The following is a 23,309-nucleotide window of genomic DNA, read 5'->3' on the forward strand; positions in this document are numbered from 1 at the left end:
AATCGTGCTAGCTTCATGCTAATCCTGCTAGCTTCATGCTAGCTTCATGCTAATCATGCTAGCTTCATGCTAGCTTTGTGCTAATCATGCTAGCATCATGCTAGCTTCGTGCTAATCATGCTAGCTTCATGCTAATCATGCTAGCTTCGTGCTTATCATGCTAACATCATGTTAGCTTCATGCTAATCATGCTAGCACCATGCTAGCTTCATGCTAATCATGCTAGCACCATGCTAGCTTCATGCTAATCATGCTAGCATCATGCTAGCTTCATGCTAATCATGCTAACATCATGCTAGCTTCATGCTAATCATGCTAACATCATGCTAGCTTCATGCTAATCATGCTAGCATCATGCTAGCTTCATGCTAATCATGCTAGCATCATGCTAGCTTCATGCTAATCATGCTAGCATCATGCTAGCTTCATGCTGATCATGCTAGCATCATGCTAGCTTCATGCTGATCATGCTACCATCATGCTAGCTTCATGCTAATCATGCTAACATCATGCTAACTTCATGCTAATCATGCTAACATCATGCTAGCTTCATGCTAGCATCATGCTAGCATCATGTTAGCTTCATGCTAGCTAGCTTCATGCTAGCTTCATGCTAATCATGCTAGCTTCATGCTAATCATGCTAGCTTCATGCTAATCATGCTAGCATCATGCTAGCTTCATGCTAATCATGTTAGCATCATGCTAGCTTCATGCTAATCATGCTAGCATCATGCTAATCATGCTAGCATCATGCTAGCTTCATGCTAATCATGCTAACATCATGCTAGCTTCATGCTAATCATGCTAACATCATGCTAGCTTCATGCTAATCATGCTAGCATCATGCTAGCTTCATGCTAATCATGCTAGCATCATGTTAGCTTCATGTTAATCATGCTAACTTCATGCTAATCATGCTACCTTCATACTTAAACATTCTAACAGCCAGATAGCCTACTAAACTAAACTTCTGTCAAACCGTTTTAAACGTTCAAGCTACGCTTTTTCAAGCCAACATAAAGTTTGTCTTCAAACTTTAATATCTAGTTATTCTTTTTCTTCTGAGACTAAAATTTCTAACTCTAACTCGTCCTAGAGCTTTCAAGCTACAGCCATCAAACTTTGGACAGACTTTCGGTCTGATCTGACGAGGTGTGCTATATCTTTTCTAACTGATGGGACCTTCCGAATTCCTAAACGGGGCGCTGAAACACCCCAAAATTTCCATTGACTTAACATTGAGACAAACTTTGACGGGTCATAGCTGCGAGTGAGAAACTTGTAGAAACTTGTGGCTTACCACATTTAAGGAGGCTGACAGGCTGTGTAAGAACATACCTCACAATGGGGTGTAAGCTGTACCCCTGGGGTGTAAGAGGCCCCCAAAATTTCCCATTGACTTATAATGGGGCAGGAAACATGCCCATAAAAGGGAATAAAAGCGTCCCAGATGGAATATCTTCACTTTAGAGTGTCTTAGAGACATGGGGGTGGGCTCATTTTACTCAAGCATCCAATCAGTCTCTTAGGATCACCCCAGAGCTATTAAGCCACGCCCCTAGCAACAATTTTGGGTACCCTAGCAACATCTCCCATAGACTACCATTATAAAAAGCCCAGATGGATATCTTTGCACCAGAGTGTCATAGAGACATAGGGGTGGGCTCATTTTACTCAGGCATCCAATCAGTCTCTTAGGATTCTTATTGAGGTATTAAGCCACGCCCCTAGCAACAGAAAATGAAGACCCTAGCAACATAATAAACAAAGCCTTATATCTCTGGATCTGAACATCGTAGAGACACAGGGGTTGGACCGTTTTACTTGTGGCTTGAAGTGTAATCATTATGGGATGCCAATTTTCTCCCTAGCAACCAAACTTAGTACCCTAGCAACGGAATAAACAAAGCCTTATATCTCCGCTTCAGAACATCATAGAGACACGGGGGTTGGACCGTTTTACTTGTGGCTTGAAGTGTGATCATTATGGGATGCCAATTTTCTCCCTAGCAACCAAACTTAGTACCCTAGCAACGGAATAAACAAAGCCTCATATCTCTGCATCAGAAAATTGTAGAGACACTGGGGTTGGACCGTTTTACTTGTGGCTTGAAGTGTGATCATTATGGGATGCCAATTTTCTCCCTAGCAACCAAACTTAGTACCCTAGCAACGGAATAAACAAAGCCTCATATCTCTGCATCAGAAAATTGTAGAGACACTGGGGTTGGACCGTTTTACTTGTGACTAGGGGTGTAACAATTGGGCACATCATTGGCAACTCCCAAGCCACGCCCCTAGCAACCAAATTTGAGCACCCTAGCAACCGAATAAACAAAGCCTTATATCTCCGCATCAGAACATCGTAGAGACACGGGGTTTGGACCGTTTTACTTGTGACTCGGAGTGTAATCACTGGGCACATCATTGGCCACTCCCAAGCCACGCCCCTAGCAACCAAATACAGTACCCTAGCAACAGAGTAAACAAAGCCTTATATCTCCACATCAGAACATCGTAGAGACACGGGGGTTGGACCGTTTTACTTGTGACTCGGAGTGTAATCACTGGGCTCATCATTGGCCACTCCCAAGCCACGCCCCTAGCAACCAAATACAGTACCCTAGCAACAGAGTAAACAAAGCCTTATATCTCCGCATCAGAACATCGTAGAGACACGGGGGTTGGACCGTTTGACTCATGACTCGGAGGGTAATCACTAGTGGATGCAATTTTTTTCCCTAGCAACCAAATACAGTACCCTAGCAACAGAGTAAACAAAGCCTTATATCTCCATATCAGAACATCGTAGAGACACGGGGGTTGGACCGTTTGACTCGTGACTCGGAGGGTAATCACTAGTGGATGCCATTTTTTTCCCTAGCAACCAAATACAGTACCCTAGCAACAGAGTAAACAAAGCCTTATATCTCCGCATCAGAACATCGTAGAGACACGGGGGTTGGATCGTTTGACTTTTGGCTTGGAGTATAATCATAAATTGTCCCACGAAACTCGCCACGGCAAGCACCACTCACATTTTCTTCAGGAAATGTACCTATCTAGTTATATCTTATTCTTATGTCTGCACACTTTTTCGGCGCGTAACTCGTCCCGCACGGTTTGTCGTAGACCCATGAAAGAGGGCTCAAATTGACCGGCTTATTGAGGAGAGGTGTGCTATGACTTTTATAAGCGATCGGGTGCAGGATTTCCGAAAGGGGGGCGAAAAACCACCCGAAAAATCCCATTGACTTAACATTGCGCCAAACTTTGACGGGTCATAGCTCCGCTCAGGGATTTTGTAGAAACATGTGGGTTACATTATTTGAAGAGGGTGGTAGGCTCTGTAAGAACATACATCACATTGGGGTGTAAGTTGTACCCCTGGGGTGTAAGAGGCACCCAAAAGTGCCCCATTGACTTATAATGGGGCAGGAAACATGCCCATATAAGGAAATAAAAAAGTTCCAGCTGGGATATCTTCGCTTTACAATGTCCTACAGACAAGTGGGTGGGCTCATTTCACTCCGGCATCCAATCAGTCTCTCAGGATCATCTAAGAGCTATTAAGCCACGCCCCTAGCAACAATTTTGGCCACCCTAGCAACATCTCCCATAGACTGCCATTATAAAATGCCCAGATGGATAACTTTGCACCAGAGTGTCATAGAGACATGGGGGTGGGCTCATTTTACTCAGGCATCCAATCAGTTTCTCAGGATCCTTGAAAACTTACTAAGCCACGCCCCTAGCAACCACTTTTCAGCACCCTAGCAACATAAAATTCAAACAGTTATATCTCAGCATCCGAACATCGTAGAGACACGGGGGTTGGACCGTTTGACTCGTGACTCGGAGTGTAATCATTATGGGATGCCAATTTTTTTCCCTAGCAACCAAATACAGTACCCTAGCAACAGAGTAAACAAAGCCTTATATCTCCGCATTAGAACATCGTAGAGACATGGGGGTTGGACCGTTTGACTCGTGACTCAGAGTGTAATCATTATGGGATGCCAATTTTTTCCCTAGCAACCAAATACAGTTCCCTAGCAACAGAGTAAACAAAGCCTTATATCTCCGCATCAGAACATCGTAGAGACATGGGGGTTGGACCGTTTGACTCGTGACTCGGCGGGTAATCACTATGGGATGCCAATTTTTTCCCAAGCAACCAAATACAGTACCCTAGCAACAGAGTAAACAAAGCCTTATATCTCCGCATCAGAACATCGTAGAGACACGGGGGTTGGACCGTTTGACTCATGACTCGGAGGGTAATCACTATGGGATGTCAAATTTTTCCCTAGCAACCAAATACAGTACCCTAGCAACCGAATAAACAAAGCCTTATATCTCTGCATCAGAACATCGTTGAGACACGGGGGTTGGACCGTATGACTCGGGACTCAGAGTGTAATCATTATGGGATGCCAAATTTTTCCCTAGCAACCAGATACAGTACCCTAGCAACCGGATAAACACAGCCTTATATCTCCACATCAGAACATCGTACAGACACGGGAGTTGGATCGTTTAACTTTTGGCTTGGAGTATAATCATATATGGTCCCCAGAATTTTGCCACGGCAAGCACCACTCACATTTTCTTCAGGAAATGTACCTATCTAGTTATTATTATTCTTCTGGTCCACACTTTTTCTAACTGTAACTCCTCCTAGAGCTTTCAAGCTACACCCACAAAATTTTACAAAAGTTTTAAGACTGGTACGTAGATTTATGCTATATCTTTTCTAACTGATGGGACCTACCGAATTCCTAAACGGGGCGCTCAAACACCCCAAATTTTCCATTGACTTAACATTGCGACAAACTTTGACGGGTCATAGCTGCGAGCGAGAAATTTGTAGAAACTTCTGGGTTACCACATTTGAAGAGGCTGGCAGGCTCTGTAAGAACATGCCTCACATTGGGGTGTAAGTTTCACCCCTGGGGCGTAAGGGCCACCCAAATTTCCCCATTGACTTATAATGGGGCAGGGAACATGCCCATATAAGGGAATAAAAGCGTCCCAGATGGAATATCTTCACTTTAGAGTGTCGTAGAGACATGGGGGTGGGCTCATTTTACTCAGTCATCCAATCAGTCTCTTAGGATCACCCCAGAGCTATTAAGCCACGCCCCTAGCAACCATTTTGGGCACCCTAGCAACATCTTCCATAGACTGCCATTATAAAATGCCCAGATGGATATCTTTGCATCACAGTGTCACAGAGACATGGGGGTGGGCTTATTTTACTCAGACATCCAATCAGTCTCTTTGGATTCTTATTGAGGTATTAAGCCACGCCCCTAACAACCAAATATGAGCACCCTAGCAACATAATAAACAAAGCCTTATATCTCTGGATCCGAACATCATAGAGACATGGGGGTTGGGTCTTTTGGTCATGTTAGCCTTATGCTAGCTCCATGCTAAGTCATACTAGCTTCATGCTAGTTTCGTGCTAGCTTTATGCTAATTTCATAATAAATCTTGCTAACTTCATGCTAAATCATGTTAGCATCATGCTAGCTTCATGTTAATTCATGTTAGCATCGTGCTAGCTTCATGCTAATTCATATTAACATCGTGCTAGCTTCATGCTAATTCATGTTAGCTTCGTGCTAGCTTCATGCTAATTCATGTTAGCATCGTGCTAGCTTCATGCTAATTCATGTTAGCATCGTGCTAGCTTCATGTTAATTCATGTTAACATCGTGCTAGCTTCATGCTAATTCATGTTAGCATCGTGCTAGCTTCATGGTAATTCATGTTAGCTTCGTGCTAGCTTCATGCTAATTCATGTTAGCATCGTGCTAGCTTCATGCTAATTCATGTTAGCATCGTGCTAGCTTCATGCTAATTCATGTTAGCTTCGTGCTAGCTTCATGCTAATTCATGTTAGCATCGTGCTAGCTTCATGCTAATTCATGTTAGCATCGTGCTAGCTTCATGCTAATTCATGTTAGCATCGTGCTAGCTTCATGCTAATTCATGTTAGCATCGTGCTAGCTTCATGCTAATTCATGTTAGCATCGTGCTAGCTTCATGCTAATTCATGTTAGCATCGTGCTAGCTTCATGCTAATTCATGTTATCATCGTGCTAGCTTCATGCTAATTCATGTTAGCATCGTGCTAGCTTCATGCTAATTCATGTTAGCATCGTGCTAACTTCATGCTAATTCATGTTAGCATCATGTTAGCTTCATGCTAATTCATGTTAACATCATGCTAGCTTCATGCTAATTCATGTTAGCATCATGCTAACTTCATGCTAATTCATGTTAGCATCATGCTAGCTTCATGCTAATTCATGTTAGCATCGTGCTAGCTTCATGCTAATTCATGTTAGCGTCGTGCTAGCTTCATGCTAATTCATGTTAGCGTCGTGCTAGCTTCATGCTAATTCATGTTAGCTTCATGCTAATTCATGTTAGCATCATGTTAGCTTCATGCTAATCATGCTAACATGATGTTAGCTTCCTGCTAATCATGCTAACATCATGCTAGCTTCATGCTAATCATGCTAGCATCATGCTAGCTTCATGCTAATTCATGTTAGCATCATGCTAGCTTCATGCTTATTCATGTTAGCATCATGCTAGCTTCATGCTAATTCATGTTAGCATCATGCTAGCTTCATACTAATTCATGTTAGCATCATGCTAGCTTCATGCTAATTCATGTTAGCATCATGCTAGCTTCATGCTAATTCATGTTAGCTTTATGCTAATTCATGTTAGCATCATGCTAGCTTCATGCTAAGTCATGCTAGCTTCATGCTAATTCATGTTAGCATCATGCTAGCTTCATGCTAATTCATGTTAGCATCATGTTAGCTTCATGTTAATTCATGTAAGCATCATGCTAGCTTCATGCTAATTCATGTTAGCATCATGCTAGCTTCATGTTAATTCATGTTAGCATCATGTTAGCTTCATGTTATTTCATGTTAGCATCATGTTAGCTTCATGCTAATTCATGTTAGCTTCATGCTAATTCATGTTAGCATCATGTTAGCTTCATGCTAATTCATGTTATCATCATGCTAGCTTCATGCTAATTAATGTTAGCATCATGCTAACTTAGTGCTAAACATGCTAACATGGTAACTTTTGGTATCATGTTTACGGAAAGTTATAATACTAAACTAAACTTGTTTTAAATTTCTCTCAATCTGTTTTAAACATTCAGGCTAGGCTTTGTCAAGCCAACATAAAGTTTGTCTTCAAACTTTTCTATCTAGTATATATATATGCCATGATATATAGAGACATTTAACTAAATGTTCATCTAGCATAAAGAGCAACATACCAGCTTGATTCCAATAAATTAATAAATATCCATAAAAAAAACTAAGTTCGCTGTTAATATTATTGGACCCATTATACGATTCCTCAAAAAGATACAAACCCACTTCATATATAAACCAAGACCCATGCCACTTTTATATGAGGTCTTATGAACAAGACCACAAGATCTAGGGTCCAGCTCAGATGATAATCGTAACAAAATGTTAATATTTATCAACAGTGAATAATAGTAAATACAAAAACTGCTGAAGACCAAGACATACGTGACTTACATTCACAGCCAGATCCAGCCATGACTAACTTGTCTTTTGGCAAGGCCTGTTTTACTTTCCTCACCACCTCAACCCTTTCCTCGGGTGACAGGTATGGATACTCCCCATTTGAGCCCTGTACTACAAGACCTGCGTGGAAAATCAAAGTTATAAAATGTCTAAATCCTACTTCAATATATATAATATAAAAATATATACAATAAAAATGCACAGTGTAAATTTTATTCAATAAAAAAATTCCATTTTAAAAAAAGTTAAGACTGAATGGACCTGAAAATGTCGCATGGTGTAACCACCAATTGAGAAATATTAAATGTTTTATCCACCTTCATTGCATGTAAGCGTAATCAGCAAAAAATATAATTAAAATATAATTTTATTAGTTATTTCTTAATGTACATTTTAATGCGTTTTTGTAATATCTGTCCTGACATATGCTGAAAACAGCTCTGTTTTCTAAATAATCTTTGACAAATGATGTAAAAATGTATGTTAAAAAATCATATTACACTAAACTAGTTGATTATATTTTATTCCACATTTTTTATGAATATATTTATATTTTAATGAAAAAAATACTGGTTACACCAACTGACACAGACCGGTTACACCACATTGATATTTTTGCAATTATCCCCCAAATATTCTTTCAAAATGAAATAAAACCAGAAATTTTGGTCCTCAAAAAGAGAATGTATGCAAATTTTGAAATTTAACCCATTTAATTGAACCATATGGACACAGAACAATTAACATCACACTTAAATGTTAAAAAATATATATATACTCATTTTGATAATTTCCTGGTGATTTATGTGCTTTGTTTTTTTTTTGTTTTTTTTTTTGCAAAGGATCAAAATTTAATAAAATTTTAATTTTAATCTCAAATAAGATGTAATGTTTTTAAATGTCCACTAGGTGGCACATTCTGAATGGCGTAAAGTGGACTTTAACCTGCAACATGACTTGAGGTTTATCGCCTCAGTTACATCTGTTAACTATTGTCAACATAAATATGGGTTACACTAAAAATACACGATACAGCAAATATGCCACATACACACACACACACACACACACACACACACACACACACACACACACACACACACACACACACACACACACACACACACACACACACACACACACACACACACACACACACACACACACATTTCTTTAAACATGGCATTGCATTTTTTACAAACTCTATTGCTTTGCCTTTTTGATTACTGAAATGTTTTAAATTGAATGTAGTCTCACCTCTGAAAGGTATGTTAGCATATTTCTTAAGATTGTCATTGAGTCTTTGATAGTCCACATCTTCACTGTGAGTAAATGGAGTGGCAATAGGAGGGTAAATCCCACTGATGTCCAGTCTCTGTACAGTTTTTTGACTTAAACCTCTCCATGGGAAAACTGCTGATCTTCTGCATATATGACTAACTTTTCGGATTGCAAACATGGTTGTTATTCGCCTGTAGAGAGAAAGTATATGGAAAAAAACTTCTGTTTCGTGCTATACCTTGTGGTTAATGATCAACACAATAATCAACTCTAAATATTGACAAAATATTTGAAAAATCTTTGACAGATTTGGGAAAACTTTGAAAACATTATTTTTAATAAAACTAGTTCTTCATAATCAATTAAATGAGTATAAAAGTGGTATATAAATGCTAACGTATATAAATTATAATTGTGTCATATTTGCCTGCAAGTGAAAGCATTACGTTGCCAAAACTTTTGTTTTATTTTCTAAGCTACTCTTGCACAGACATGTTTGTATAGCCTTTAAATAAATCACATGCTTAAATAAAATAAACAGATTGATATGTAGTATAGTGAATGCAGCTTGTTTTGCATACTCAACCTGGTTGCTGCAGAAGTCCAAATAACTTTACAGAAGCTTTATGAAGTCTGTTTGAAAACTATTAAAAAAACAGAAACAGTGTTACAGCTCACTAAACATCGCGTGTCTATGAAGCAGACTATCCAAGTAGATTATGATTTATTTTTGCAGAGAACCGCGTCCGTGCTTCCGTTATGACAACTGAAGGAGCGTGCTCCACGCGCATGCGCATGAACTCAATTACAAATCCTACTACAGTGTAGGTCCGCTCGTACTAGGATTAATATTAATTAAGTTGTGGCTTTAATATTGATTATTAATCAATCTGCTGTTCAACAAACAAGGAGGGGCTACCAGCCGAACGTGGGTTACGTCGTAAATATTCATGATTATATTCACGTCATTACGTCATTGATATTAATGAGGAAAGCCATAGTGGCTGGTTTAACTTTGTAACTAAACACTGATAAAACTTTAGAAATTCTGCTGATCAAAAGTACAGTTTTAAAATAGTCAAAATCTGTTAGAAAGTTTGTTTTAATATTTATACCGATAGATAGCACATATATGCCTTTATGCTTTAGTATACCAATGACATCATCCCTAACTAAAGCTTTTCCTGTGTCTTTGAGCAATAATAAAGTATTTGAGCTGCTAATAGATATTATAATAGATTGCACTGCGAATAGTTACCCCTACTGAAAAATCCAGCTAAGGCCAGCATACGCTGGGAGCTGGTTCTAGCTGGTTTAAGCTGGTCCTACCAGCCTCACAAAGCAGGTGGGTCAAAAGTGAGCGAAACACAGCTAGACCTTGCTACACCAGCTAAAACCAAGCTGTGAGACCAGCTCACCAGCTTATGCTGGTTTTAGCTGGATTTTTCAGTAGGGATTCACAATATGCTTAGATATCACTGATAGTTATTATGCCGCAGTACAATAAAATATATTAGTATATGAAAGCATAAGTAGGCTGTTTTATTTTCTTAGTCTTTCATTTAGATATACAACAACTTTCATACATACAATGACAAAAAACAGAACATCAATCACATTTGCAAACAAAAGTGACAATAAATAAATACTTTTAACATACAATAAACACACCTGAATAAAGTATGTCACAGAGGCAAGTGAGGACCATTATACACAATAAAAATTGACTAACATTACCCTTTACTTGACAGGTATGTTTCTTTAAATGCAATGCACATTACAAGAACATCACTTTGACATTTTTTTGTTCATATGTATTATAAGATGTGTTGTATTTTACAATTACTATATTCAGACTTTGTTTGACTGAATAGAATTGCTCTATACATTAAAATAAATATTAATTTCAGGACACACATAAATCTTCCAGTTTGGTTTTCACTTCACTTTCACTGATTTTAAGATAAATGCCTGATGAAATAAATGGTCCAACTGGAACTGGAAAACGATGCACCTGTACAACATGAAAATAAGAATGTATGTAAATCACAACAATCACTTAATTATCATAATTAAATCCAGTTTTAACAAATACACAGTACAATGCATGAATTTACCTCTATTTACTCCCAAAAGTATCGGAGATACCAGATGGTCTCATTCTTGAGCTGAGGTCCAAACAGAGGGTTTACTTGAGCCAGTATGGCTATTAACCAGCTAAAATCACATATTAGAGACACAAACACAATAATAAACACTTTAATAAATCACGTTTTAGTATTGCATAGTAAGTAAACAAGAATTAACATCCACAAACAGTATATATATATATATATGTTAATGATTATAAAGGGTCAATAATCATAGTACAGATTGACGTTTAAGAATAGATGAAAGTGTGTGATATGCTTATGTAAATGTTTTGTATATTATCATATTATTATTATTTATACTCACAATAAATAGCAGCAAACCGCAGTCAGCACCAAACTGGTTATGATGACACTGTAATAATAAAACATTACAATCACAAATCACATCAGGTACAATAACATGAATCAAAATAAAACCGAAACATTGTAACAGAATGAAAGCGTTTAGAGATGCATCAGCTTGAATAAACGGGCTCGGCCTCTTCTAGCATCATTTCTTACCCTCTGTTCGGTCCTTTCGGTACCAAAAACGGGGCAACAATTCCCACCAAACCCCACAGCGTGGTAAAGCAGATCATGGGTAACGCCAGCGAGTGGTAAACCATTGTGACAACAGTGCGTTTATAAAAAAAACAATCCAGAAATCAGATTATCAATGAAGTATACAGCGCGATTCCGCACTAATCTCTCGTACACGCCTACCTCTTCCTGATTGGAGGGGTTTGATTCCGATCCCGCACGCTAATTGGTTGAAAAAGCTGTCGTTTAAAGTGAATACACTATACGTCACACTCAATAGCAACATAGCTAGCAATGTGGCGCTGCAATTTGTTTTGAAAATATTTTATTTGTTTTTTTCTCTTATGATATCTCCTTACATAAGGAATATTATTTGATTAATATGCTACTTTTGTTGGCAAAGTTTAATATACATAAATGTAAATATGGAGATTATAAACCATTATTCCGTATTTTTCTATTAGAAGTGAAGCAATATCTAAATACTATTTATAATCTGATAAACAAGACAGCTGCTAAATGTATTAATGTATGTAAGTATTTTCATGTTTTTATTTAATTATTTTTTCTCTTTCATCCCCTGGCTAATTTAAAAACAGTGTTGAATATGTTTGATTCAATAAAAAAAAAAAATATGTTCAGAAAAAAAGAAATTGTGGCGCTGCAAGAACCGACATGAGGATTACGTCAAACTACCGCGAGAACGATTCGTGAAGGCATACGGAGAAGTCTAATTTTGAATCGCTCTCGCGGTTATTTGACGTCATCCGTCTGTCTGTCAGTTCCTACGACATCGCATGAAGTCTAAAACCTGAGCATTATTATGAACATTAAGTATTACAAATGAAATAATATGAATAATAAACAATTAAGGAGTTTATAATGGCAAAAGTATTCATATTCAATAGTTAAATCGTAAATTATAAGTTTTAACAAACTTCATCCAATTTAGAAGTAGGCTACTCGCTTAAAAAAACAGACCAAAAAACAGAGTTTTTGCTTTGGATAAAGGTTTCTGCTAAATCTACATGAGAGCTCTTATTAAGATTTGTGTTTGTAAATTATTGTAAACAGATAGGACATATAAACATTTATAAAGTATTAAGTTAAGAATTAAAGAATACATTTTTTCTAAAGCAGTAGTCATAAGTGTAAAGCCCAATTTTAGACTTACTTAAAATTATTTTATGACTCTCTGGGGTGGTTTCCCGAACAGGGTTTATGTTAATCCAGGAATAGGCCTTATTCATATTCGGTCTCTTAAGAAGTTTTGACAAAAAATACCTTACACTACAGATGTGCATCTTAATACAAAACAATGTCAATGAAATATGTTAAAATTAACCAGGACAAAGTGTTTTTAAATGAATGCAGCTCAAACATGCATTTTAGTCTTGGACTAGGATAAGCCCTGTCCGGGAAACCGCCCATATATGTTTATCAGCTAATAAGACAGCTGCTAAAATTTCTTTGTTGTTCAAAGTAATTATGGTTTCATTATAAATTACTTCCTGACTCTTTTGAAGATTATTATTTATTTATGTATTCCCAATGTTATTTAATTCTTAATTACTTGGATTCTTTTTTGCAATTTAGTGACTACGAATGTTTTGTGAATTGTTATATTTTTTAGTAGACTATCCTTATCTACTGCCTTGCTTTACTTTGAGTTCACTGTCTTTTTATTTTTTTGTGCTTGATAATGTATCCCCTGTGCCTTTTGTTCAATAAAAAAAGAAAAAACTTAGGAAAAAAAATCTAAAGCAGTAGTAGTACCCCTCGTCCACTAGATGGTATTATAATACAAATAACGTGCTGAAATCATATTTGAGTTTAAATAGGCAACTTTATAAACTGCATGCTTTCCGTATTGCTACGGACATAAATAAAACACATAAGGAACAAATTAAGTCTTCCATTAACTTTGAAATAAAGCATGCCAATTAAGCCAAATCAAAAAAGGTCTGCTTTATTTAACACGTGTGTCAGATAGCAATTAAGTTATATAACTGCTCTTCTAAACAAGCCACATCATTTATGTATCATTCCTATGTATGGCACAAATAATTTTGATCAAGTTACATTTCTATTTTGTCGCAGCCTAATCTGATGGGGAGTAGGGCTTGTAACAGTTCACACCCAAGGCCATAGATCACCTAATCACTGTTTATAAACATTATAACATTTTACACAAAATTTTTTAAATGATGCCCTGACGCTTAGACTTTTAGTGGACAATGAGGGACACCTAATGTTTGGAAATAAGGAGCTAAAAGTTTTCAGCAGATAAATCCTGAACTTCCTGTGATTGATTTGAAACAATATTGAATTGTACTGGTGTACAGTTTTCAAGCGTGTTCTTCTTGTGCAGAGCAAACTCCAAAAATTTGAGGGTTTTTTATCACTCAAAGTAGATGTAGTCCACACCTCCAGACTCCAATTAGCTTTTTTAAGATCAGAAGGTTCACATACTTTTTCCACAATCATTATGGTTTTTCGTTGTTGTTCTCAATAGAGACATGAAAGATCAGAATATTTTGTGTAATTATTTTTAGACACATTATGTTTGATACCCTTGACTTAGATCACATTTGATGACAACTTTATTCAGCAAACTATGCAATTCCAAAAGGTTCACATACTTTTTCTTGCATTTCTGTCAAGAGATCCTTTTAAGTTACACAATGCACCTTTCACTTCCATAGACAGATACAAGAAAATTAAAGTTAAGTTTAAGCAAAATTATGCCAAGGTGTGATAGATGCTGTGAATAAAAATGATAAAAGATGCTATGATGAATTTGGTGTAGTTTGTTCTTCAGAATGTTTCTTCTGATGACTCTGAAAACTTCCTAAATAAGCGAATCTCTCTCCACAGATGGAGCAGTGGTAAGGTTTCTCTCCAGTATGAACTCTCTGATGGGTTCTCAAAACATCTGATCGAGCGAATGTCTTATCGCACTGAGAGCATCTGTAAAGTCTTTCACGGGTATGAATTCTCTGGTGTCTCACTAAATGTTTAGATTGACTGAATCTCTTTCCACAAACATCACAGGGATGAGGTTTATCTCCAGTGTGAACTCTCTGATGAAAGCTAAAGGCAGTTGGATTAGAGAAGCTCTTTCCACAGTGAGAGCAGAGGTAAGGTTTCTCTCCAGTGTGAATCCTCTCGTGAAATATCAGATGACCTTTCTGATGAAAACGTTTATCACAGAATGAACACTGATAGGGTTTCTCCTCACTGTGGGTTTTTTGGTGTGTTTTTAAAGAGCCTAAAACCCTAAAGGTTTTTCCACATTCACTGCACTGATACGGTCTCTCATTGGTGTGTAAACGCACGTGTCTCTTAATATAGTTTGAATTACGAAATCTCTTCTCACAGTGGGGACACTTGTATGGTTTTTCTCCTGTGTGAGTTCTCTTATGAGCAACGAGATTTCCTTTGTTGGAGAAATATTTGTTACATTCACTGCAGTGGAAAAGCTTTTCATCACTGTGTGTCTTCATGTGAACATCTATATTAGAAGTTGTTGCAAAAAGATTTTTCCCACACTTCTCACAGTGAAAGTGCTTCTTTACTAAGTGCACTTTTGAATAATGATGTCTCCGTTCTTGTAAGGTAGTAAAGGTGATCTTACATCTGGTGCAGGGGAAGAGTTTCTGCCCTGTGTGTTTTCTCTTACGTCTCTCTATACGTCTGAAAGTCTTTTTACCGGTGATGGAGGAAAGCGTTGGTGCTGTCAGTCGCTCTTTTGATGTTGGGGACGTTTCTCCGTGTGAACATGAATCACTCTTATCATCTGAAAAAGAAATATTTTTTGGCTTCTGTATCTTTTTTCTACATTCACACAGAAACAGGAAACAGCCGACCTGTTATAGCTGCATGACACTCGAGACATATATAACCCAAATATAATAAAACCCGTTTATATATTTTAAATAGAACATTTTCTGGAAGGCATTAAACTTTTGTAAAAATTATGAAAAATGCTGGCACTGAGTGGCAACTTTTAAAAGAAAAACGCTGGCAGGGAAAGAGTTAATTCAATCAGAATATTCTTCTAATGGGTCTTATGGCCATTACTAATGGGTTTGGTTTTAAACAAGATGATTTGGTGGGGTTTAACGCCTCGTTCTCAAAACCATATGTAAAAGATCATTATGTAGACAATGATCCATTCGACTACACAGCTAATATATGCACAACAAACTTAAATACATAATGGTAAATGGTAAATAATTAAATCTTCTTCAATTGTCTTTTTTTTTTAAAAACTGGGTTTTCATTCAATTATTATTTTTCAAGTCTACTATGAAAAGCTAAACATTACTTTTGTTATGGACAAGTTTTGAAAGAAATAAAAATTTGAAAACCCAGCTTTCACAAACCTATAGTTGGTCAAATTTCACCATGTGATGGGATATCCCAGACAGCATCACATATGTGAGATTTTGTTCATGGCGTCAACAGAATCTCATCTGACCAGTGCTGTGGGCTGGGACTTTAAAATGACAAAAACTAATGATAACAGTAATGCTACATCTCCATTATAACTCATGTTATTAATTCTCCCAAGTGTCATTACTAATAGCATTAAAAGCATTAAAGTATAAAATGTATTAACATTAACTTATATTACAAATCTCATCTAGTTCATAAAGTTCATATATGGAAAAACACTGAAGGAGGAAACATACCTGAAGGAATAGAATCATCATCGTAATCCTCATCTTCCTCAGTGTATTGTTCTTCAGCTGTGTGTTCCTCATCTTCCTCAGTGTGAGGTTCTTCAGCTGTAGTTTCTCTTCTCATCTTCATCTTCATCATGATGTTCCTGCAGTCGATGACTTTGACTGAACACATCTTCAAGATCTGCTGCTGTTCTCCAGCGTTACAGACAGAATCCAGAGACTCTGTGGAGGTTTGATTCTCCTGTGAGCCTTGATCACACACTGCATTGTCCTCCTGAGCGTCTGTGGGCTTTGACTCAGTATAACAGAGTAAAGTAAGACTGAGCTCTGAGTCCTGTGTGTGTTTGTCCAGCAGTGGCTGTGGTGTGCGGCTCTGATCTCTGCTGCTCATCCACACTGAATCCAGACTCCCATCAGTCACACACACTGAAGATTCACAACAAACCTGACAACATAACACACTCAGTGTACGATTATCAATGATTTCATGTTGTCAAACAGACAGAGTAATTCAACTAAAGGACGTTTAAGCTGTACAAACCTCTTTCTTCACTACTTCGTCTCCTCTTGAACTCAGCTTTGCCTCCAGTAACGCCACCTCTTTCTTCAGCTGAGAGATTTCTGTGATGAAATCATCAATATCCCGCATGGACAGATCAGTTCCTACTGATTGACAGCACGTCACATCCATCTCATCTTCCATCGTTAACATCTCAACACTAAATACACAGAGACAAGACTATGTTTAAACTCAATAAAACACTCAAAAAAAAAAAAACAAGAAAAACAAGTACATTAAAATAAAATTAATGTGTAAACACAGAGCGGTTCAGGTTTGAGTTCGTTCTTTCTTTCTTTAGTGTGTTTATCTGCGGACTAAAAAGCTGCAGAGCGCCTCCTACTGTACTGGATAGAGAAGCTCAACTCGTCTTCTTCTTCGTTTTTTGATTTTGTGACGGCTTGCGCGCCAACTTCATAGGTGCATACCACCACCTGCTGCGATGGAGTGTAAAGAGAAAGAACCAGGCGCGGAGCTATGAGCCCGCCCAGATTGACAGCTGGCCCGCCCAATCAAAAAAAAAAAAAAAAAATACTACTCTGTATAGTTAGACAAAAAAAAAACAGTAAAATTATAAGTAAGCCTGATAACTATTTAAAAACTATTAAAAAGAAGTTGAATGTTGCAATACATTATGGTTCTAAAGAGAAAAATATTCCCGAGAACTTTTTTTGCAAGCAAGTGGAAAACGTATTTTGAATAACAACACGTTATAAATATGTGCTGCGCGCTTTCCTCTCAATAACATACACACACAACAAATATGACAGCGGGAAAAAAAAAGAAAAAGAAAAAAACATCTGATCACAGTGATGTTGTTTGATATAGCCTCTCTAGCTCAGCACTATAAGTCACGCCACGTTTACTGATACACTTTATACAATATAGCCTATTGCTTTTTAGCAACAAATAGCCTATCATAACAACCTATAAGCCTACTGTCTAATTGAGACATTAATTTAAGAAATGCATTAAAAGCAGAAAGATGTAGGCTGCGGAAATAAAGTGGGTTCACTTCAATCCACACCACAGACGTTCTTGGTTTGCTTCTTATTTATTAAATCGAGGCAATTGTTTGATTAAACATTGATTCATATTATGATACAATTTATACAAAACGAAATTCACTTTAAAGAAAGTCTTTCTACAAAACAAACCTATGCAGGGCTCGCAAAATCGCTACCCCGAAGTCCCGGGGGAATTCCTGTCGGGCTACAAAAATGTATCTGCGCCCTGCCCCTCGGGTGGAGGAAAAAATATTGTAATGTGTTTGCATTCTCTCAGATTTAGTTAGGTAATTATATTGTATGTAATTCGGTGTCATCTTGTTAGTCATTACTATCCCAACTAACAAGTGAAACTGTCAGGAAATGAAGTGAAAGCATAATTAAACCCATTATTCCTTTCGTTCACGTCTGATATGCGCGCTCCTCGGCTCCGCTCTTCAGGAGGCTACCCGCTTGCTCTTATGGTCATCAAAAAGTATATTAAATGTTTATTTATTTGTCATTTCGTTTAACCTCAGAGTCAAACATTATTCTAGCAATTCCCGTTTTTCTTTCTTTATTTAGTAAGTTAACTTAAATATGTGAAACGAAAATATATTTTTAGTGATTTGCATGAAGAGAATATGATGTTAGAAGCTTCATTTTAAGCATTTAGTAGCTTAATTTATTTAATTTAATTTATTTAAACAGTTTTAATAGGCTATTTTAAAAAGTATAAGGTTTTTTGTGTTCATTTATATTTGTCACTGTGTGCAGGTTCTTTTTTGTAGGCTATGACAGCCCAATAATTTTTTTTTTTACCATATGTCACGTTCTGCATCCGCCACTGGAATGAACTATATTCTACTTCAAATACAATCAATAAATATTTCACTTTATGTTAATCTTCGTTTCCCAGTAATTACCGTCTGTTTCTCCTTAATACATTGCCTTTCACTTTCATATACATTACATACCATCATTACATGTTCCCTGTTTCCTCTATTAACAAGGCTCTCAAGTCTGACGCACACGCATTTCAGTCAGTTCACACGCTCACACGCCAAACCTTCTATTTCTCACGCTGAGAAGAGAGAACTTTTCCTGATATACAATTAATGGACGAGGTGCTACTTATGCTTCAGTACGACCATACCCTCCTCAGTTTTCTCCTTATCACAGACCATGGGAAGAACAGCAGTCTACTCCGCTGCCACAGACCTTCCATGCTAATCAGCATAGGCTATCCCTGCATCGTGAAGCTGTACCTTACCATCCAGAGTCTACATTGTATTCTACAGTGCCTCGTCCAACAGCACCAGATGAGCAGCATAACAGCACCCGCTGTGAAGCCATACCACCCCCCCTTTACTTCTACGGGTGGCCTTTCTATCAGTCATAATCAGCAGTCTGCTTATCTAAATCCGCCCAACCCAGCAGATGAAAGAACAGTGGATCATCGAAGTGACTCTGGAATGATAGACCTCATTGGAAAGATGATTGGTGAACTTAACGTAATGAAAGATCATATCTTGGCTGATACATCTCATAAATCATATGTTCATTCTGCTCAATCTGGTGGGCATACTTACCAGCATCCATCTCTCCTGCGGCAGTCTGGAAACATCAGTCTCACTTCTCATCCAGTAGGATTTCAAACTACGCCTGGTCCTTACACCACTCCTAATCCATACTGGCATTCAAGAACATCCTTAAAACGCACAATTGAGACTTTTGATCATCCTAAACAGGCATATCATCAGTCAAAACATCCTACTTGGCTGCAGTCACCTCAGAGACTTCGCTGCACTACCAATGTAATTCCTGCCGGACAATAGACCACATACCGAGGTCCAACACCAACCATACCTAACTTCTGTACTAAAGACCCTAGCGAGTTTACTCGGTTGAAGATAGCGCTTGAGAACCTTTTACCACCAAATGCCACTGAGTTGTTCCGGTACCAAATCCTGTTAGATCATCTAAAGTTAGATGAAGCACGTCTGGTGGCAGATTCCTACCTCAATTCTCCATTTCCGTACTCTGATACCATGGCTGCTCTGAACGAAAGGTTTGGCCAGCCGCACAAATTGGCTCTCAAGAAAATCGCCAAAGTGATGGACTCCCCAGATATCCGACGTGGAGATATTGAGGCATTTGATAAGTTTGCTCTGCAAATAAGGGCTCTTGTTGGTATGTTGGAGACTCTTGGAGATGAAGGCGAAGCAGAACTTCGATGTGGGTCACATGTCGAGAGACTGTTGAGTAAGTTACCTGCAGAAATGAGATCAGGATTTCATAGACAGATGTACCATCGCCCTGGGTCTGTGTATAACCTCCGTGAATTCTCTGAATGGCTCCAGTATGAGGCCTGGTGTCAAAGCAGCGAGTCGCAGATCAGTTATAAGAGCCAAAGAACAGAGCAGAGAACAGAACGTAGGCGAGAATCCAAACCTACTGCCCGTTCAGCCACTGATGACACTGTCACTCCAGCACCGGCCCAAATCAAACAAGTTAAAGTGGAGAAGCTCAAAGCCCCAACTAAAGCCTTCTGCCCTTTCTGTGATAAAGATGATCATTATCTCAGTCAGTGTGCTACCTTTAAGTCTTTTGATAAACAGCAAATGATTGACTGGATCCGAACGAACCATCGCTGCTGGCGTTGTGGACGTGGACACCAGGCAGCTCAGTGTACCCTCAAGAAGCCTTGTAGCATATGTAATGGGAAACACTTGCAAATCTTGCATGAAGTCAACACAAAGAGTACAGGTGAGGGTTCCTGTCTGGTTAGCTCAACCGCTGAGACCTTGTACTTGGATAGACCCACTGACAACAGACGTGTTCTCCTAAAGGTCATAAATGTTCTGCTGCGCTATGGAGGCAAGACACTTAACACTTACGCTGTCATGGATGATGGGTCCGAGCGCACTATTCTCCTTCCTGATGCTGCCCGTGAGCTGGACATACAAGGCCAGGCTGAAAGCATAGCATTGCGGACCATCCGACAAGAGGTGAAAACCATCAGTGGTACTTCAGTTAACTTCCACATATCACCTGCCACTCAACCACAGAAGACCTTCAAGATTAATGCAGCATTTACTGCAAAAACCCTTGGTCTGGCTGATCACTCGTATCCCGTGAGTTTGCTGGAGAAATATAAGTACCTTAAAGACATCCCTCTGCAGACCTTTGGAAGAGTAAGTCCTTTACTTCTCATCGGAGCTGATAATACTCACCTTATCACACCGATCGCACCAGTCCGAATTGGTACGCCTGATGGTCCAGCAGCTATAAAGACGAAGCTTGGATGGACACTCCAGGGACCTGCCAAGATCCTGGAGAACCAATTACAGCCACAACAGTGCCTTTTACTGTTTCTGATCCCTGCCGAACTCCAACTCAGAAGAGATGTTGAAAGATTAAGGCAGCTTGATGTTTTACCTTTCCGCTGTGAAAAGCAGGTAACAAGATCCAGAGAGGACCAAGAAGCCATAAATCTTCTAGAGACCAAGACAACACGTGTGGAGGTGAATGGAATCCTACGTTATGCAACACCCTTATTGCGCAGAAAGGATTCACCCTTCTTTTGTGCCCCCAAAGAGGCTGTGGTGCCAAGTCTCCGGAGTATGGAACGCCGACTAGCTCAAAATCCAGAGAAAGCAGCTGTGTACAATGCTGAGGTTGAGAAGTTAGTACAGAATGGCGCAGTTACCAAACTCACACCTGCTGAAAACAGTATGACGGGGGAGACCTGGTATATCCCACACCATCTGGTAAACCACAATGACAAGGATCGTATTGTGTTCAATTGCTCTTTCCGATACAAGGGACTGAACCTTAATGATTCTCTGATGCCTGGTCCAACCTTAAGCCCCTCACTCCTGGGAGTTTTACTGCGTTTCAGGGAGCACTGTGTAGCTATTAGTGGCGATATACGTGGAATGTTCCACCAAGTCCTACTCCTACCTGAGGATAAGCCCCTCCTGCGTTTTCTGTGGCGTGACATGAGACGAGACAACCCACCTGACGTTTATGAATGGCAAGTACTGCCATTTGGAACTACGTGCAGTCCCTGCTGTGCATCCTTTGCCCTCCAAAGACACGTTTCATCGCACAGCACACCAGATGAAGATGTGAGGCATTCTGTTGACCACTGTTTCTATGTAGATAACTGTCTGCAGAGCTTTCCATCTGCTCAAGAAGCACGGCAGTTACTGGACAAACTTCGGGAGCTGTTAGCATCTGGAGGATTTGACATCCGTCAGTGGGCCAGCAATGTGCAAGAGGTTATCAGTCATTTGGCATCAGAAGCCAGATCATCCAAGCTAGAGCTGTGGCTCTCACATGACAAATCTGACCCACATGAATCCACCTTGGGACTGAATTGGAACTGTGAGTTAGACCATCTGTGTTACAAGCACAGACCTGTCACTTACAATGCTTTGATGATGCGGAACATATATCGTGTGTTAGCAAGTCAATATGACCCCCTTGGTGCCATTCTTCCTTTCACAACACGGGCTAAGGTCATTGTTCAACAGCTCTGGGCTAAGAATAGGAACTGGGACGATTCACAACTTCCTGAGGAGCTTCAGAAGGCTTGGAAAGTGTGGGAAGCTGAACTTCAATACCTACCTCAAGTAACACTACCAAGAAGCTATACGCCAGCCAGCATGGATAACCCTGAAGTCAATAGGGAAATCCATATCTTCACTGATGCTTCTGAGAAAGCTTACGGAGCAGTAGCGTATCTTCGCTCAGAGGATCCATGTGGAAGTATTCATCTTTCCTTCCTTCTGGCCCGATCACGTGTAGCTCCACGTAAGCAGTGTTCAATTCCCAGGCTTGAGTTGTGTGCCGCTCTTATAGGAGCTCAGCTGACAAAGCTGACTGAAAATGAGCTCACCTTGAAGATTCAGAAGGTCACTTTCTGGACAGATTCAACAACTGTCCTCCATTGGTTACATTCTGAATCCTGCCACTTCAAGGTGTTTGTGGGCACTAGGGTGGCAGAGATTCAAGAACTAACTGACCTTAAAGCATGGCATTACATTGACTCTGCCAGGAACCCTGCGGATGATCTTACCCGTGGTAAGAGCCTGAAAGAACTTACTGAGCCTAATCGGTGGACCCATGGACCTGAATTCCTCCTCCAACCTCAGAGTAATTGGCCATCACCACCAATAACCCACAGTCCAGTACCTGAGGATACCACAGAATTAAAGCACAGTGTATTTTGTGGCATTAATAACTCAGTACCAACAACAGCAGATGGTAGTAAGTTTAGCAGCTGGAAGGACTTAGTCAAAACAGTAGCAGAAGAGCTGCACGGGGCGGCAAATCCAAATGGTTCTCCTTCAGCGAATACTTACCAAACAGCAGAGCTGACTGCAATTAGAAGGGCCCAAATGGACAGCTTTCCAGAGGACTATCAGCTATTAAAAGCCGGTAAGCCTGTCCCTACCAACAGCCGTCTACTTTGCCTCTCCCCAGAATTTGATCTAGACAACGATCTAA

At 39.1% G+C, this 23,309-nt stretch overlaps 3 protein-coding genes across 3 annotated transcripts in view; all 3 read right to left on the minus strand.

Moving 5' to 3' along the window:
- Positions 1-9,592, minus strand: part of hoga1 (4-hydroxy-2-oxoglutarate aldolase 1) — a 75,124-nt gene extending 65,532 nt beyond the window's left edge. The window contains exons 1-3 of the mRNA XM_065259446.2: positions 9,471-9,592; positions 8,861-9,075; positions 7,595-7,723 (exon numbers count right to left, since the gene is read on the minus strand). Coding sequence (XP_065115518.1) covers positions 7,595-7,723; positions 8,861-9,062 — 331 coding nt within the window. The 5' untranslated portion in view covers positions 9,063-9,075; positions 9,471-9,592. The remainder of the gene's footprint in view (positions 1-7,594; positions 7,724-8,860; positions 9,076-9,470) is intronic.
- An 811-nt stretch (positions 9,593-10,403) lies between these two features.
- On the minus strand, positions 10,404-11,755 carry atpv0e2 (ATPase H+ transporting V0 subunit e2). The gene is made up of 4 exons (XM_065259454.1): positions 11,539-11,755; positions 11,342-11,389; positions 11,002-11,101; positions 10,404-10,898 (listed from the first exon to the last, which is right to left on the minus strand). The coding sequence occupies exons 1-3, from the start codon at positions 11,640-11,642 to the stop codon at positions 11,008-11,010; spliced, it is 246 nt and encodes an 81-aa protein (XP_065115526.1). The 5' UTR covers positions 11,643-11,755; the 3' UTR covers positions 10,404-10,898; positions 11,002-11,007.
- Positions 11,756-12,894: 1,139 nt separating this feature from the next.
- LOC135740881 (uncharacterized) lies at positions 12,895-18,479 on the minus strand. The gene is made up of 3 exons (XM_065259434.2): positions 16,789-18,479; positions 16,254-16,692; positions 12,895-15,355 (listed from the first exon to the last, which is right to left on the minus strand). The coding sequence occupies exons 1-3, from the start codon at positions 16,957-16,959 to the stop codon at positions 14,346-14,348; spliced, it is 1,620 nt and encodes a 539-aa protein (XP_065115506.1). The 5' UTR covers positions 16,960-18,479; the 3' UTR covers positions 12,895-14,345.
- Positions 18,480-23,309: the final 4,830 nt, after the last annotated feature.

This window comes from Paramisgurnus dabryanus, chromosome 24 (assembly GCF_030506205.2).
Source record: "Paramisgurnus dabryanus chromosome 24, PD_genome_1.1, whole genome shotgun sequence".
NCBI classification, from domain to species: Eukaryota; Metazoa; Chordata; class Actinopteri; order Cypriniformes; family Cobitidae; genus Paramisgurnus; species Paramisgurnus dabryanus.